Below are 16,299 nucleotides of genomic sequence, written 5' to 3' on the forward strand. Positions count from 1 at the left end.
GTGTATGGCCATCTCTAGATGGAAAATGGATAGAGCAAAAGGAGCAACTTATTGGGGAGTGGATCCCTCAGCAGTCAAGTAGAAGATTGCTTTTATAACCCATTGCTCTTATACACAGGTGAGATCATTCAGTGAGTCTGACACAGCCCCAGTACTGCCCTTAATGCCCCACTGCCACCTTACTTGCCACATTACTTCCTTAGTGCTGCCCCAATACTATTCCTTATGGTTGATACATGCCAGCAGGACAGATCACAAATGCATGTTGTTGGATACAACTGATCAATGTTATTGTGCTAATTCTTATAAATGTTCCTTAACAGTAATATTAAATATTTTGCTGTTTTTCCTTTGCCATTCTTTCATTCCATCTTATTGGCTGCTGCCCCTGTGCTAGTGCAAAACTGCTGCTTAAGGAAATTCTCTAATTACTGCTGCTCTTTCACTGCATACACAACTACCCCAGTGCTGCCCCCTACAGTTCTCACTCCTGCATGCGCTTTATCCTCACTGCCAGTTCTTCAGCAGCATTTCCTTCTCTTACACTTGCCTGTCACCTCCATCCAGCTCTCCACAACACATCCTGCATCCATAATGGCTAAGCGTCTGGGCCTATACATTTTTCATGAGCCTGGAGGATCCCATAGGAGCGATTCAACATAAACCCTTGCTGTGCCAAAAGAATCAGGCATGGGGGGGGGGTCACATTAGGTTCAGGGGTTATAGATATGCTGGGGCTTTGTCTAAAATTAGGTTTATTTATGTGGACTGAAGATGTATGAGGAAATAGATTAGAGCAAGACAGGCTGTAGGCACATTTGGAAGCAGGAGATGGGTCTGTACTGGACAGGTATTGGAGTGGGAATAAAATGCACACTAGTGTAGGATATTCAAGTAAAGGGGCACAATATATTGGGGAGGAGAAGTGTGATTCCTTGCACTTCTGTGAATACTCACTAGGTGTAAAGTTTGCTGTCGTTATTTGTCACAATTGAGCCCATTTCTGTGCCCTCACTCGATATATATATATATATATATATAAATGCATGTTATCTGTGCCTATAGCAGGCCACAGGTTTTATTGACGTTGGCCATCCATGACCAATCAGAAAGGTAAGTAACCAATCTCTTGGGTGATATTAAGGCAAATGGCAAAAAAGCATCGTTTAGGAGGACTTAAAAAGGTTTTTCGCCTTTAAATAAACTTTCCTATGATGTAGGGAGTGATATTCTGAGACAATTTGCAGTTGGTTTTCATTTTTTATTATTTGTGGTTTGAGTTATTTAGCCTTTTTATTCAGCAGCTCTCCAGTTTGCAGTTTCAGCCATCTGGTTGCTAGGGTCCAAATTACCCTAGCAACTTTGCATTGATATGAAGAGACTGAAATATAAATAGTAGAGGTCTGAATAGAAAGATGAGGGGAAAAAAAAGTAGCAGTAACAATACATGTGTAGCCTTACACAGCATTTGTTTTTAAGATGGGGTGACCCCCATTAGAAAGAGTCAGAAGAAGAAGGGAAATAATTCAAAAAGATTTTAAAAAAATGAAGACCAATTGAAAAGTTGCTTAGAACTGGCCGTTCTACAATATAGTAAAAGTTAACTTAAAGGTGAACCACCCCTTTAAAATGGCATAAAACCCAGTTCACTTTAAGAAAATAAAGTGCATAAACCCAGGGCCTAAAGGTGGCCATACATGGGCCAATAAAAGCTGACGACAGACCGTGTCAGCAGCTTATTGGCCCGTGTATGGGGCCCGCCGACGGGCTTCACCGATCGAGATCTCTCGATCGGATGGGACAGAAAATCCTGTTGGATCGCGGCCGCATCTATTCGTTGATGCGGTCCCACGATCCGACCGCCCGTTTGGGCATCGTTAGGATCCGATCGTTGGGCCCTAGGGCCCACGATCGGATCAGCCGATATTGCCCACCTCAAGGTGGGCATATCGGAGGGAGATCCGCTCGTTTGGCGACATCGCCAAACGAGCGGATCTCTCCATGTATGGCCACCTTAAGATGATGGAGGTAAACTGGGAAATATTGTACATTTTGATTAATTTGAGCCTTGTTATTAGAGTCTTCGAGAACCAGTGGCTCGTGGATAACACGTTGCTTACCAACCACTTTGCTGTTAGTGGCCTCAAAGCAGGTGCTTATTTTTGAATTCCAGGCAAGTATTTGTTGCAGAAAACCAGATGTACTGCTAAACAGAGCCTCCTGTAGGCTGCCAGTCCACATAGGGGCTACCAAATGGGACCTTAAAACATGGACAGGGACCACATCAGATCTATAGGGACGGTTTTTAAAAGATTAATATTAATTTTTATCCCAAAGTAAAACCAACACCATACAATATACATCATTGCTTACAAGATATGGGGAGGGGGGTTCACTAATACGATCTCTCTCCTTTATATGCAAAATAAGTGCGGTGTACAGATTGGAGGAAGTAGAACTAATTGTAGAGAAGGTAATATGTTGAGATGGTTGGGAATACTTCAAAATAAAGATATGTGGGAGGAGAAGACTGGCACCCAAAGGTTGTGTGTCATGCCAAGAGTTTGGAATGAGGTGTTTGGCAGAAATCAGTAAGCTCAGCACTAAGCAGTGGCCCAACAACAATATCAGTGCAATTCTAATCTGGGCCAGTTGCTCTGAATTCTGATCCACTGTCAAATGTGCGTGCTCAAATGTTCTTTGTATAAGCCCAGCCAAAATGGCAACTTGACCCAGAAAGGGTTTCTTTACTATAGGAGGGATAGAGGCTAAATGCTAGCCAGTGCATCGACAGGCCAGCTGAGGAGAGAGAAGAATTTAGCATCAAATAATGAAGTAAAGTTACTGAAGGTTGTGCAGACAATAGGGAAAGGCTAGAGAGAAATGGCAAAACCAATCCAGTTGTTGATAATGATGATGTTTATGAAGGTTATGATGGAGGTCTGCAAGGTTGGCATAGTATGGCAGCAGCCATGAGTGTGCTAATCTCTAGGGCGGGTAAAAGAGTTGGAAGGAGACCCTTACTGTTCTGCTAAAGAACCCCTTTAGGAGGTGGTGGACTCAAGGAAAAGACACTGCAGAATATCTGTGTGATAGAAAGAAAAGAGAGACACAAGGGTAATGCCTTGGCCCGATGGAAGCAACACTAGAACAAGGAATCTATGGCATCTCTTTTCATTAGTAGAGGCGAGTGATCTTAATAGCACTTTCATGCCACATTAGTGGATTAACAAATGATTTCTTTCACATATCCAGCAGTTAAATCTAATGAGAAAAATGTAATAAAAGTCACAAAGTTTGCACCAGATTTAGAAACCCATCGCCGCCAAGCAGTATTTAATGGGCACTCATTTAGACACAATCTTCTTGGTTGCTATGGGTTACTAGACCTGGTCCAAACATGGCCCTTTTATACTAAAGAGATACTAAGGAGACAAACACAAATTTGGTGTGTAACATTTTTACTAAAATTTAGATGGTTCTTAAGCAAGACACAGGGTGGAATACTTTATTTACGGAGACAGAAACTGTCCGATTACATGATACCAGGAAACAGAGCAAAACATGTATTTACTGTAAGAAAGGCAGAAAAAAGTTGAAATGGGGGGGGGGGTCTGAAACATTTGTCTGTAACTGTAAGAACGTAGTAGTGTGTTGGCAACGCCTGCCAGAACTGGAGGCTATTCCCCAACGCATGCAGGTGACTGGACCGCTGATGTTCCTATAGATTACAGAGTGAGGCCTCATAGTCCTGAGCCAACTGCCACAGGATCCGGAAGAGAGGCCAATATGGAGTCACAATGTAACAGAATGGGGAAACGTGAAAAGAGAGGGAGTACCGTCAGAGAAAAGAAGTCACCACAAAAAAAATGCAAATGGACACTTTGCCCATGAAATCGAACCCTCTTACAGCTCTAAGCAATAGATATTACCCTACCTATGCCAGAGATTCAGCCCACATTCCTCAAGCCTTCTCTGCTGTCCCACATGATTGCTGTACTTAGCTAAGCTGCAGCACCCCCATGGGTAACCAATATCCATTGTACCAGCCTAAAGCTTTGCCCCCTCTCCTTATGACAAATCAGAAGGGACGCTTCACAGTACAGCAGAACTATGTGAATGTCGTGAGCTGTATGAGGGGATTTATTAATGACAAACTTTCCCTTTAAAATAAAATGTGTTAAAAAAAAATCATCATTTTGAACAGTTATGAAAATGAAAGACTTCCAGGAGTTCTCGGTATTTACAGTGTGAAATGTGAGTGACAGTTACATTATATACAGTCTATAGCCGCCTCCTGTACACTTTATATATACAGTATATATATATACACACACACACAGTTTCTCATGCATTCATTTCAAGCCTTCACACACAAACTAATGGGGGGGGGGGGTTAAAATGGATAAATGTCCTTCTAATTGCAAAGGGGTCCTGACGTTGTGTCTATTCTGAGCCCGGGCAGAACATTTGCTTCTAATATTCTGATAGAGAGCGGAGGAGGTAATCTCAATAACGGGCCTTGCATCTGCTACATCGTGTGCATAGGGCCAGAATGCCACAGGACAAGTGGGTCAGCAAGCTCAGCTAAAAACCTACACTATATACTGAAGATACATTGGGGATACGTTGGTGAATCTCCACTGCCAGCAGAGTGTTACATGTGCCATTAGCCTTCATGTATCACTGCTTCCAGGCTTTGAGCTCATCAGCAACAAGAGGAGGCTATGAGGATAAGCTCATGGGGGAGAGAAGAACCTGATCCAAAAGAAATGCCTCCACGTCACAGTAAAAAAAGATTCCAAGTAATATTTGTTTCATGACAAGGACCTCCACAAAAACTTCACAGTCCAGAGTCCATCATCTTATAGCACATTAGGCAGATCTCAGCGATGCTAGCCACCAGAATCCTATTGCTTGCCATATAACTAGCAGCAGGTCAAGGCAGCTCTACGTAAAGCTATCACGCCATCATGGGAACTACCACCAACGCTCCATGCTTTCCTGGCCTCGCTTTAAAGCATGAACACATTAAATGACTGCTAATAGTAAGCAAATTTAAGTGGAAACTAAATGGTCTGCAATGCTTAGTGGCACAATTAAGACTTGATTAGAAGAAATCTTCCCATCTCTGTCAGATACAATGATTTACAGGCAGATAGGTCATTGGCTCAGTGAAGAAAAAACTACATGTACTTTTAGCTGTACCCTGTGCATTGCCGTGATGTGCTACAGGATCAGTCAATGTGTTGGCATCTGTAGGGCAGCCAAACACTGCAACTCAGACACTGGAGTAACGCAGGATCATATATTGGCCTAGGAAACCCAGGGCATCCGCTTACCAGTCCCCAGGAACTGTTCATATAGAATACTGTAGCTTTAATGGGGGGAAAAAAAACCTCTATTTACAAGTCATATCTATTTTTTTAAAGCCCGAGACAATTAATTTTGCATTGGCTGCTCAAGATGCAAATCCTTATTTTGATGGGGGAGTTTACAAGATACTTTTGGTATACAGTTGAAAAACTGTAGCTTGACTTGAGAAGCCGGACAGTGATCCAGAAGGACACCGTAAGGGCCCTGGACTAGATACTTTGTCCCCCTGCTGCTCGCACACCAAATTTAGAGTGTGTTACTATGAATGCCATAAAAAGAGAGAGATTAGTACTGCTACAGTACACAAGATCACTGCAAGATACCATATGTGTGGTATAGAAACCAGAATTATGGCTCCTGTTCTACTGAGAGCTTTATGAAGAACGTGGTACTATGGCAGCTTCCAATAATATGAATTAATTACACATATTCAGAGGGGAATGCTCTGGGTTTTTAAGCCACTACTTAGTATTTACTCCAGCTTGAGTACAGGGAACATTTTCAGGACCCGTACAACATACCATGGATCTACAGAAACATAAAACTCTTCAGTACAATCTGAGGTTCAATACAGCACTCATTTTGCCTAAATCACAACCAAAGGAATTAGAAACTGTGCCTCACAAGTCAATTCATTTCTAATAGGTTCGTGATTCTCAGTCATTTGTATAGAATTCGTCCCTGAACCTTTGTAATTAGTCAATCAGGAATCCCTGTGCTGCTTCCTACAGCAAAACCATCCTCGATGCAATGCTGAACTAATCGCGTTACAATATCACTGCCTTGTTACTCCAGCATAACTAGTGCACCGTCAGCAGGAAGACTAACATAGAAAGTTCTTCATAAAAATAGAAGTGGCCCTACCTGTGTCTGATCTCCTGCTCATCCAAGAGACAGGGAACAACTTTTGCGAAATACACAACAAAGATGATAGGAGTGGCTGAAAGCATTGTCATGTCCAATACACTTTCTCCTAATTAGAAGTTAAATCAGGGAAATGCAATGTGTAATGAAGGACACAAAGGCCTGAGGTCTTGCCTAATGGTGGTACTGCAGTTGCATAAATACAACTTTGTTCTCCCAAGAGCTGGTGGGCTTCTGGTGGCAGTTAACTTGCCCACTGGATAAGCGTGGATCAGAAACATCCCTTTTGTCACTGGCAACTAATTCACTAATCATGTTTTAGTTCTGCAATACTAAAGGCAGACAGTCTGGTCTTGGAGTTTATTTGTACAGGACTACTAAAGAGCACAGAGCTAAAAGGAAAATGGTGCCACTGCTAAATAAAAAATCATGATTATTTCCCCCATTTACTCTTCTAGTGCTAGATCACGGCACAGCTTGTGTGGAGTCCTTAATCAGAAGGACACAAACACTGCACTACTGATGCCAATCTTAAAGCCGCCCACCCAAGTGCCCAATTCTTCTCCTGCCCTGAAGCCCCAGGAGAGCGATATGCCATAATGCTTCTATGCACCCGTAACACTGACCCCTCCACATATTGCTCTTCTTCTTACCTTGTACCCCTAATACTGTTCCAGTCCATTACCTCCATTCTATGCTCTAAATACTGTTTCAGTACTAACCCTGTTATACCCCTTACCCTAATACTGTTTCAGTACTGCCCCTCCATTCTACCTCTAACACTGATCCATTTCCCTCAAACAGGCTCTTAAATAAAAAAGCAAAGTGTTTCACCATACTAGCCTCCTTACCTGCCCAATCAGGATTACATTTGGAGTTATCCCCCCTTCATGCCAGCCCCACAGAACACTGCTTACCCATACACCTCCTGCTTTACAGAGCAAATATTAACACCTCAAATGCCAAATCTAGGCAAATGTGGTGTATTAGCTATCCAATAACCCACTCTGGAACCATTTACCCCTCTTTTACCTGGTATCATCCCAAGACACCACTTTTGTTACTTATTTCAATGGCAGGCCAGTAGAATGCAACAATATTAAGCCCTTCTATACTAGTTTAGTACAGTGTCAATATAAAATCCCCTCAAATACTACTCTAATATATTAAAATCTTCTCATGGCCGATCTGCAGAGATTTAGTCATCGGGCTATTTTGCACAGCAGCTCCTCCTAACCCAGTCCATACATTTCCAGACTTTTAACCCCCCATAAATGCCTGTATCACATTAAGCCCATTTTTAAGCCTGGCCTAGTCTCCCTTGCTTGCCAATCTAAAAAAAATCATCCCACGGATGCCCAGCATTGCCTTTAAGACACCAGTCAGTGAACCCATTCTGTGCCATCAGTCCTACTCACACTTAGACTGGAAAGTGTTTAAGGGTGAATTAAATATCTAGTCACAGTATAGGATCACGTAGTGTATATTAACCATCCCCCAGGGATAGAGGAGCTTTCCCACAGAAGTGTTATGTTGGGGCAAGGAGACGCTCTTCAAAATAGCACCATAAAGTGCCAGTTAGACCCTTATGAGTGTTATTTCACAGGTGTCCTTGAGACCAACCACCCACCCCCTATTAATATAATGCCTTCTAGGAGGTTAGAAATGGGTCACACGCACGCCCCAGTACTCTTCCAGAGACAAATGTCTGCCCAGGGGAGCACGGGTCCTCCTTTCTCTGTCCATCATAGAGAGGTCACAGTAACTGCTCCCCCTCTAGGAATGCCAGTCACCACGGCTGAGTGTGCACCATGCCCGCGACACCAGCACTCGGCAGAACAGAAGTTACAGAAGCAGATGGATCCGCAAGAGGGCACACTTGGCAGGTCCCTGAGGAGAGAAGAAATGTGTGTCCGTGAGACTTTGTGTTCATCAGGGAAAGCAGGAGCGGCAGCAAGAAAATCATGTATCAGTGACAAATGGAAAGAAAGAAATGGTGCAAGACAAGAAACCCAAGGAACATAGAAGAGAGAAGTAGTAGAGGAAGAAACATATAAGACTACACACTGGTGCGTTACTACACACTGGTGCGTTACAGAGAAAGTAGAGGCACATATCCCAACATTTAGCAATGCTCTCAGCAGGCTCCTCCCACCAAAGCAGTAAAGGGGAGAAGTAGCAGCTAATCTCTTGCCTTAGCAGAGGTCACCGCAGTGAGGACCCGTCACTGAGCCCGTTGGGCCCCGACATGTCGTGTGTACGAATGTGCCCGCTCAGCTGTGCCAGGGTTTTGCAGTGTACGCTGCACAACTTGCAGAGGAAGCTGTCTGCCCGTGGGCACACCAGACCGTGGTGCTTCACCGAATGGACACGCAGGTACGCGGCTGTGGCAAAACCTGCACAGGGGAGAAGCACATGCCACTTTAAGGCTGGGGCGGAGGCAGTGCAACATTATCATCAGGTGACCCATTTATCCTAAATGATTTACTTCCCCCACTCCACCCCCAAAGAGCCCCTGTCACCATTTTATGTAGCACAGGGAAGCTGAACTCCAACTGCCACCATCCTTAAATACTAGTTCAATAAAGAGGATGATGGGAAATGTGGCTGAGTACAACAAGTTGGAGGGTCAGAGTTTTGTCACCCCAGATGTAGGGACTTCTTGTGCCATATGTAAATTGGATGTTGGTCCCTGAACTGTTTTCTTCAAAAGCAGCCTCCTTCATGTGGATGCACTGAATCTTTTCAATTTCTGGGATTCAAGATCTGGCCAATCTACCACCATGCTAATAAGTATAATCTGGCCCACATGCTCTGCCCCTGAGGAGCTTCATCTTATTAAGCTCCACCAAAAGGATTCATACATTAATCGCTGTCCCTACATATTTATAGATCTTCCTTAGTTGCCAACAAGTTGCCTTAGACCATGGACAAACCAACAACAAAAAAATGACCCTAACCAATTTTCTCTGGTTTTAGCCTCATTAGGTTTCCCTGCTCTAACATTAAATTGACCCTAAACTGAATGAGCTTCCATCTTACGCTGCTGTTCTCAGGTGAGTCAGAGCAGCATTGCTGGATATTGGGATACATCTCCTTACAGGAGCTTTATGGTGTTATGATGGTGAGGGAAGCATTTAGCCAGGGTTACACATACAGTCTGTATAACGGACTTACCTTTATTACACAGCTCACATACATGATTGGGGCCCTGGCTGTGAACCTTCATGTGGTCAGTAATGTATGCGGCACTCAGCAACTTCCCACACACGTGACAAGGGACTTTCTCCTCGTGTCTCACCATGTGGGCCCGCAAGCGGTCCTTAGTAGCAAAGGCAGCTTCACAGGTCTGCAGAAATCAAACAGCCAATTCAGATGGGTATGTAACATTAGGACATTTGCCCCTCTCAGTTCAGACCCTCCAAACAACACAGAGAACATGAATGGCTGGTGGGTAACTTGTGACTTTGATAAAAACGATAGGATTAATGCGTAGAATGTATCACATAAAGGGCACAGCTTGAAAGTGAAGGAAAGAAGATTTAAGCATCAGCAAAGGATTTTTTCGTTACAGTTATAGAATGAACAGAGTTATGGAATTCCCCAGTTAAGCAGGACAAGTACCTGGCATTTAAATGGACGCTCTGTAGAGTGGACTTGCCTAACGTGGCTGTTCAGATGATCAGGTCTAAAAGAGAAAGAGGACACTGTAAAACAGTTGTACAAAGATGGCGGCTACACAAAGCAAAATAAACAGAATGCAAGAGGAAAGATAATGACAGTCTCTAACCGGGAGAATCCTTTTCCGCAGTGACTGCAGATGTAGGGTTTATGCACAGTCCCATCATGAGAGCGCACATGATAGGTCATGCGGTCCTTGCGCTTGAACCTCTGCTGGCACACATGGCATGAATACGGCTTCTCGTCGGAGTGGGACAGCTTGTGGCGGTTCAGGTGATACACATCCCGGAATGCCTTCCCGCACATTTCACACGCATGGTTTTTGCGCACCTTCTTTGCCGAAGGGGATGGGCCCGGTAAAGAGAGGGTGGAGGGGGAGGCAGGCATTTCCAGACCTTCTGTTCCTGTACCCAGGGCACTCGCCACACCCAGCAAACTGAGAGGCACCATGGCGGTGATTTTATCAACTGAAGGTGCTGCCCGGGCTGGTTTATTTCCAGTGTGAATGGCTTCATGCCGCCTTAGGTTGTATCCATTCTTAAACTCTTTAGAGCACAAAGAACAGATATAAGGGCCCCGGCTCTTTGATTTCTTAGGGAGTTCCATGAGGGGCTGCAATGGCAGGGCAGTGGGGCCTGATGAATGATGGGGGGTAACAATAGGAGTAATCTGTTGTGAAACAGAAAGGCCGGGCACCACCTGTTTGAGAGCAGCTGTATCCACAGTTGAGGGGTGATGGGTGGCCAAAGTAGGCACCATGGTCTGAGACTGGAGGGTTCCATCTGGGGACGATGTAACTGTGGCCAAGACTGGTAAGAGCTCAACCTGCAGTGGTTCAGCAGGGGGAGGAGGAGGGGTCTGCAAAACAAAATTGAAGTCAATATTCAGTCACTTGTGGCACACAGAAAATTTGGGGTATAGAAGGTTCACTATTTTTAATTCTGAGCCAGTATTTCCCAAGGCAGCACCACCAAGGGGTCCCTAGCAGAAATGCAGAAAGCCTCGTCACTAGCATGCACTCCCAGCATGTGACATCATTAGGCCAGACATTCTACCCGGGCATATCCTTATTAATGGACTATGGAGTCAAACCCAACAGAGAACCGAGAGACAACTCAGGCATCTCTATATATTCAAGTGAGCCTCGTATGATTGATGCTGCCTTCACAGATTTAAAAGGCATGTAAAGTCTAAAATAGAACAAGGCTAGAAATGCTGTATTTTGTATACTAAACATAAACATGAACTTACTGCACCACAAGCCTAATCAAACAAATGATTTATGCTTTCAAAGTTGGCTACAGGGGGTCACCGTCTTGTAACTTTGTTATACATCTTTGCAAGACTAAGACTATGCACATGCTCAGTGTGGTCGGGGCTGCTTAAGGATTGTAATAAACAAAGCTGCTTGAGTTCTGCATGGCTCCCCCTGCTGTTCATAAGTATGATTGCTTCCCTGCTCAGCAGTTAGGGACCATCTGACAATTCCTATCCACAGCAGTAAATGAAGGGAGAATTTCACTGCATACAGTCAGGTTTCTTATAAAACAGTACACATGTTTTAATTAAAATATATTGGAGATAGGTTTCTTTCAATCTTTTCTTGCTTCTACATGCTCTTTAAAAACCTGCTCTATAGGGGATGTCCTACTGTGACAATATAACAAGCCCCCCCAAAACCAGTGATATTGTCATAGGGAGGAGCTACTGTAGAGGCCATACTCTCTACCCTTGGCTTCCTGTTGGAGATGTCCGGACAACCCAATCCTCACCAGGTGTCCTTTTGATACAAGACCTCTTGACACAAGTTTTCTTCAGACACTCTACTGAATTTGTATTGTGCAGTCAGAAAGATAAATTATGCCGAGATACAAGCACAAGTGCCCGCCTGCTGAACAAAAACCCAGTATGACTGCATTCTGTTTTCCTGTATGGTCTTTGTAAAGTGCATGAATGGAAATAGAGTACAAGCTCTTAAGACTAGTGGTTGAACCTACACTCTGACTCTCACATGTCTCTGTTGGCGTAGGTGCAATTCCATTAGAAGCACCTGCCTGTAGAACAGGAGAGCCCACACTTTACTAACGTGAGGTCTACTTTTAGTGAAAATGATCTACATCCATAAAGGCAAGGATAACATTCAGTTCCATGGGGAATATCAATATTGATTGATGAGAAATGCATCTTGTTATAGTTAACAACTATTTCTCGTGTAACTTTAACAGAATATCGGAATGAAAAGCATAAAACAGGAGGGGGACTTCGACAAGCTTTTTTTTGGACAAGTGTCTTTGAGATCTACTGATCCCCAGCTTAAGGTCTACTGGTAGATCCGGGTGTACGTTTTGGTCACCCCTGAGCTAGAACTACCAGTCTGTAGAGTTGCACTGAACTTCAGCATGGCTGGCCTTGCATCCCCCTAGCTAAACAACTCTGGACTCATTTTTGCATTTTTTCTTTCAATCTTCTTGTAGATTTTGCTGGATGCCTTTTTTCTTAACTGTGGGGCTATTAGCCCCAAGAGCTTGTATCTTTTCCTGACCCTTTTCCTACTTGCTAAGCTTTCTCTGTCCATTGTCCTCGGCGGGGATATTCTTTCTGCATTCATAAGCTACATGTCAGAGTCCCAGCAATGTGTAGGCCTTGGACTTTAGAAGGACGTTGCAGCATTTCCTCCGTCTGGAGTCTCATTCCTGCCCAAGTATAAATGTACAGAACTGTAACAAAACACTTGCCGCCATCAGATACACACGGGACCCATTACCGGCATGAGGGGATGAGTAAAGCAACAGTTTGGGGATCCTTGGATCACAATCCATAAGGAAATACATCTCGTGTCACTATAGAAAGAAAGAAATCACCAAACACCTGTACAAAAACAAAGGTCGTCTGTCAGAGGTCCCCAAACTGCGGGTCTGAGCCCACCAGGGGTGCAAATTTCATACACCTGTAACAGAGGAACTAACGGGGGGCCCTAATCTGACGGCAAGAGCAAAAGAGGGGGGCTTGAGACTGCATGAAACCCTCGTGCAGAACATGTAAAGGGAATGGTGGCTGCACAGACTGCCTTGTTTTGGCTACAGCCGCACTCGCATGAAGTCTTGGGGGGATACAACACGGATTGGAGTGAATTTCAAGGATTCGTCCAGTGAAGAGTGCCAGCATTGAGGCAAATTGCCCATAATAAAAGATAGACAGTCACCATGCGGTGCCCCCCACACACAATAACATGAGCCTGGGTGGAATGAGACAAAGGTGCGAGTGCAAAGCCAGCGTGGGTGCAATGTCCCCTGCGCCTCTATCTCTATAGGGAAGAGAGGGAGAGGGGAAGATGGGAGGGAGGGGTGGTGATTTAAAACACCCAACTCCATCTCTCTCACTCTCCCTCCCTCCCTGCAAAAAAAAAAAAAAATAGTCAGAGGCAGAAGATGCTGCAGATTTGAGCAGTGGGAGACAGAGTCCTGTGCAGCAGCAGCCATATTAGTGCCCCCTCCCCCAGCACAGGATCCCCTGCAGCACCCACATTCTATTCTTTCTATAACACTCACCCCCGACCCCTCCCGACCCTCTCCCCTCCCCCCCCAGCATGCATTACCTGGAATATAAAACTGCTCCAATTTGCATCCATTGTGGCAGGAATAAGTATAAATAAATGTATATAGTGAGTGAGTATTTTATGTATAGATCTCCCCCCTCCCTCCAGCACCACTAACAGATCACTGCCCCCTAAAGGCTGACTGCGATTTAAAAGACAAAAAAAAATCCCTATTTGAAAAAAAACAGTCAGTCAGGCTGGAATAGTGACGTCAGCGCTCTCCTCCTCCTCCCCCTCAGACACAATGTCGCTCCTCCCTCCTCCCTCTCCGATCATTTCTGCTTTATTCACTTGGCACCAGCTGCTGCTCTGACCTTTCACCCCGCCTGACCCCGCCCCCTCTCTCTGCAAATTCACTGCCAGGGCTCAACCATTGCAGCAGGGAAGGAAGGGGGAGGGGTGCAGATCAGCGCCCGGGGCTTTGCAATATTGGATTCTTTTGTCTGCGGACCTTGGGACGAACCAAACACAAGCGCAGGGAGGGGAGAACGTTACAGAAAGGAGGCGGGAAATGGCTGCAGAAATAAATTACACGGAAGCTTTAACCCCCCTCCCCCCCGCAAACGTCACAAGGGATATTGCACGAAACCCCTGCTCTTCCACCCCTCCTCCATCCTCAATCCTAGTGATAACCATTGCAAAATGGCTGCATTCGGCGTGCGACTTAACACACCCTCCCCTGTGCACAGATGGTTTTTCCCGAATAAAGGGTACGTGACTCGCTCCCCCTTCCTTCTCGGCTCTGCTATTTATTTGTCCGCCGACACATGAGAAAGGCTGCAGTTAAAGGGGCAGAGCTGCAGTTTATGTAATGGCGGCTCATTAGCAGCCGGAAGTGATGTAACGAAATATTACTGGGCTCCACAGCAAGTTATTTTTCAGGCCCCTGCCTCAAAATGCTAAAACGTTGACTTGTTTTACAATTATTTATTGAAACAGTTTAACAATTAGATCTTTATGGGCCCCTATTCCTAGTGGTGCCGCCTTGTCTGACAACAAATACCGACATTCCTATAGATTTCTCTTTATTCCCTATTAATAACATTGGGATCACTGACCTTCCTATATATTTATCTTTATTCCCTATTAATAACATTGGGATCACTGACCTTCCTATATATTTATCTTTATTCCTATTAATAACATTGGGATCACTGACCTTCCTATATATTTATCTTTATTCCCTATTAATAACATTGGGATCACTGACCTTCCTATATATTTATCTTTATTCCCTATTAATAACATTGGGATCACTGACCTTCCTATAGATTTCTCTTTATTCCCTATTAATAACATTGGGATCACTGACCTTCCTATATATTTATCTTTATTCCCTATTAATAACATTGGGATCACTGACCTTCCTATATATTTATCTTTATTCCCTATTAATAACATTGGGATCACTGACCTTCCTATATATTTATCTTTATTCCCTATTAATAACATTCGGATCACTGACCTTCCTATATATTTATCTTTATTCCCTATTAATAACATTGGGATCACTGACCTTCCTATATATTTATCTTTATTCCCTATTAATAACATTGGGATCACTGACCTTCCTATATATTTATCTTTATTCCCTATTAATAACATTGGGATCACTGACCTTCCTATATATTTATCTTTATTCCCTATTAATAACATTGGGATGATTTTTACCGGCCAGATGGCAACCCTACCTATACCTCCTGGGCCTGCATGTAGCTGCAGAGTCCGCTGCATTCATAGTAATCTGTACATGTCATTGCTATTCAAAGCAGTGTTTGACCTTTTCTGCCTTTCTGCTGGTTTTGACTCATGAGCAGAAATACACAAAGGTTGCTACAGGGCCACACGCACACAGAATACGAGGAGAAGAGCAAGGGAAGTCCATAGACAGGGAGGAGGCAGATGAGATTGATCCACAATCTGACGGGGTTATTCATAGGAATGAAATAGGCCCTGACCCACAAGAACCGACTCAGAGAGTCAGACCCATGAGCAACATTGCAGTCCAGGCTTCCAGATGGCGCCACACAATATGGCAAAGTCTGAACTGGATTAACTTGCCATAAAAAGTGGATAATAGTCAAGAGAACATTTGCACCATTCTTTGGAGTGGCTAAATGACTGCAGGAAAAGCTACACACAGCACAATCAGTGCTTCTGTTCAGGGGAGCCCCAGTTCTTATACCTGGAGTCCAACAGCCTTCTCCAACATGGCATAACTGACACCCATGTGAATAGTTTAAAGAACAACCATCTCTCACTACTAATACTGCTTGACCTCTCAGCTGCATTTGACACTGTGGATCACCCGATCATCCTCCATTCCTTCATGATATGGCCCTGTCCTGGTTCTCTTACCTCACCAATCGTTCCTTCAGTGTCTCCTACAATGGAGTAGCATCTTCTCCCCTATCACTTTCTGCTGGGGTTGCTCAAGGCTCTGTCCTGGCCCCTTATTATTCTCCCTCTATACTTCCTCCCTCAGCAAACTAATCAACTCGTATGGTTTCAACCACCACCTCTATGCTGACGATACTCAGATCTATCTCTCCTCATCTCAACCCAGAACTCCTAACTGGGGTCTCCTTCTGCCTGTCCGCTATCTCTACTTGGATGTCGCAACGCTACCTTAAATGAAACCTCTCTAAAACAGAAATGGTTCTCTTTCCTCCAACTAACATCCCAGAAATTTCTATCATAGCTAAAAATTCCACTATCCACAATCCCCCCCCCCCAGGCCTTGGGGTTATCCTAGATTCTGCCCTGTTCTTCACTCCTCATAT

General features: G+C 44.3%; 1 protein-coding gene across 2 annotated transcripts; it reads right to left on the reverse strand.

Annotated features, from left to right (window-relative positions):
• Positions 1 to 3,444: 3,444 nt before the first annotated feature.
• On the reverse strand, positions 3,445 to 14,229 carry LOC108703931 (myc-associated zinc finger protein). Of its 2 annotated transcripts, XM_018240237.2 has the most exons (6): positions 13,517 to 14,229; positions 10,031 to 10,779; positions 9,865 to 9,928; positions 9,418 to 9,589; positions 8,435 to 8,636; positions 3,445 to 8,130 (listed from the first exon to the last, which is right to left on the reverse strand). In XM_018240237.2, exons 1-5 carry the CDS (start codon positions 13,547 to 13,549, stop codon positions 8,446 to 8,448), a joined length of 1,209 nt encoding a protein of 402 aa, XP_018095726.1. In that variant the 5' UTR covers positions 13,550 to 14,229; the 3' UTR covers positions 3,445 to 8,130; positions 8,435 to 8,445. The 2 variants fall into 2 exon arrangements, with proteins under 2 accessions (XP_018095726.1, XP_018095727.1); XM_018240238.2 differs by lacking the exon at positions 8,435 to 8,636 and having other exon boundaries at positions 13,517 to 14,220.
• Positions 14,230 to 16,299: the final 2,070 nt, after the last annotated feature.

The sequence above is a fragment of the Xenopus laevis genome, chromosome 9_10L (genome assembly GCF_017654675.1).
Source record: "Xenopus laevis strain J_2021 chromosome 9_10L, Xenopus_laevis_v10.1, whole genome shotgun sequence".
Taxonomy (NCBI): Eukaryota; Metazoa; Chordata; class Amphibia; order Anura; family Pipidae; genus Xenopus; species Xenopus laevis.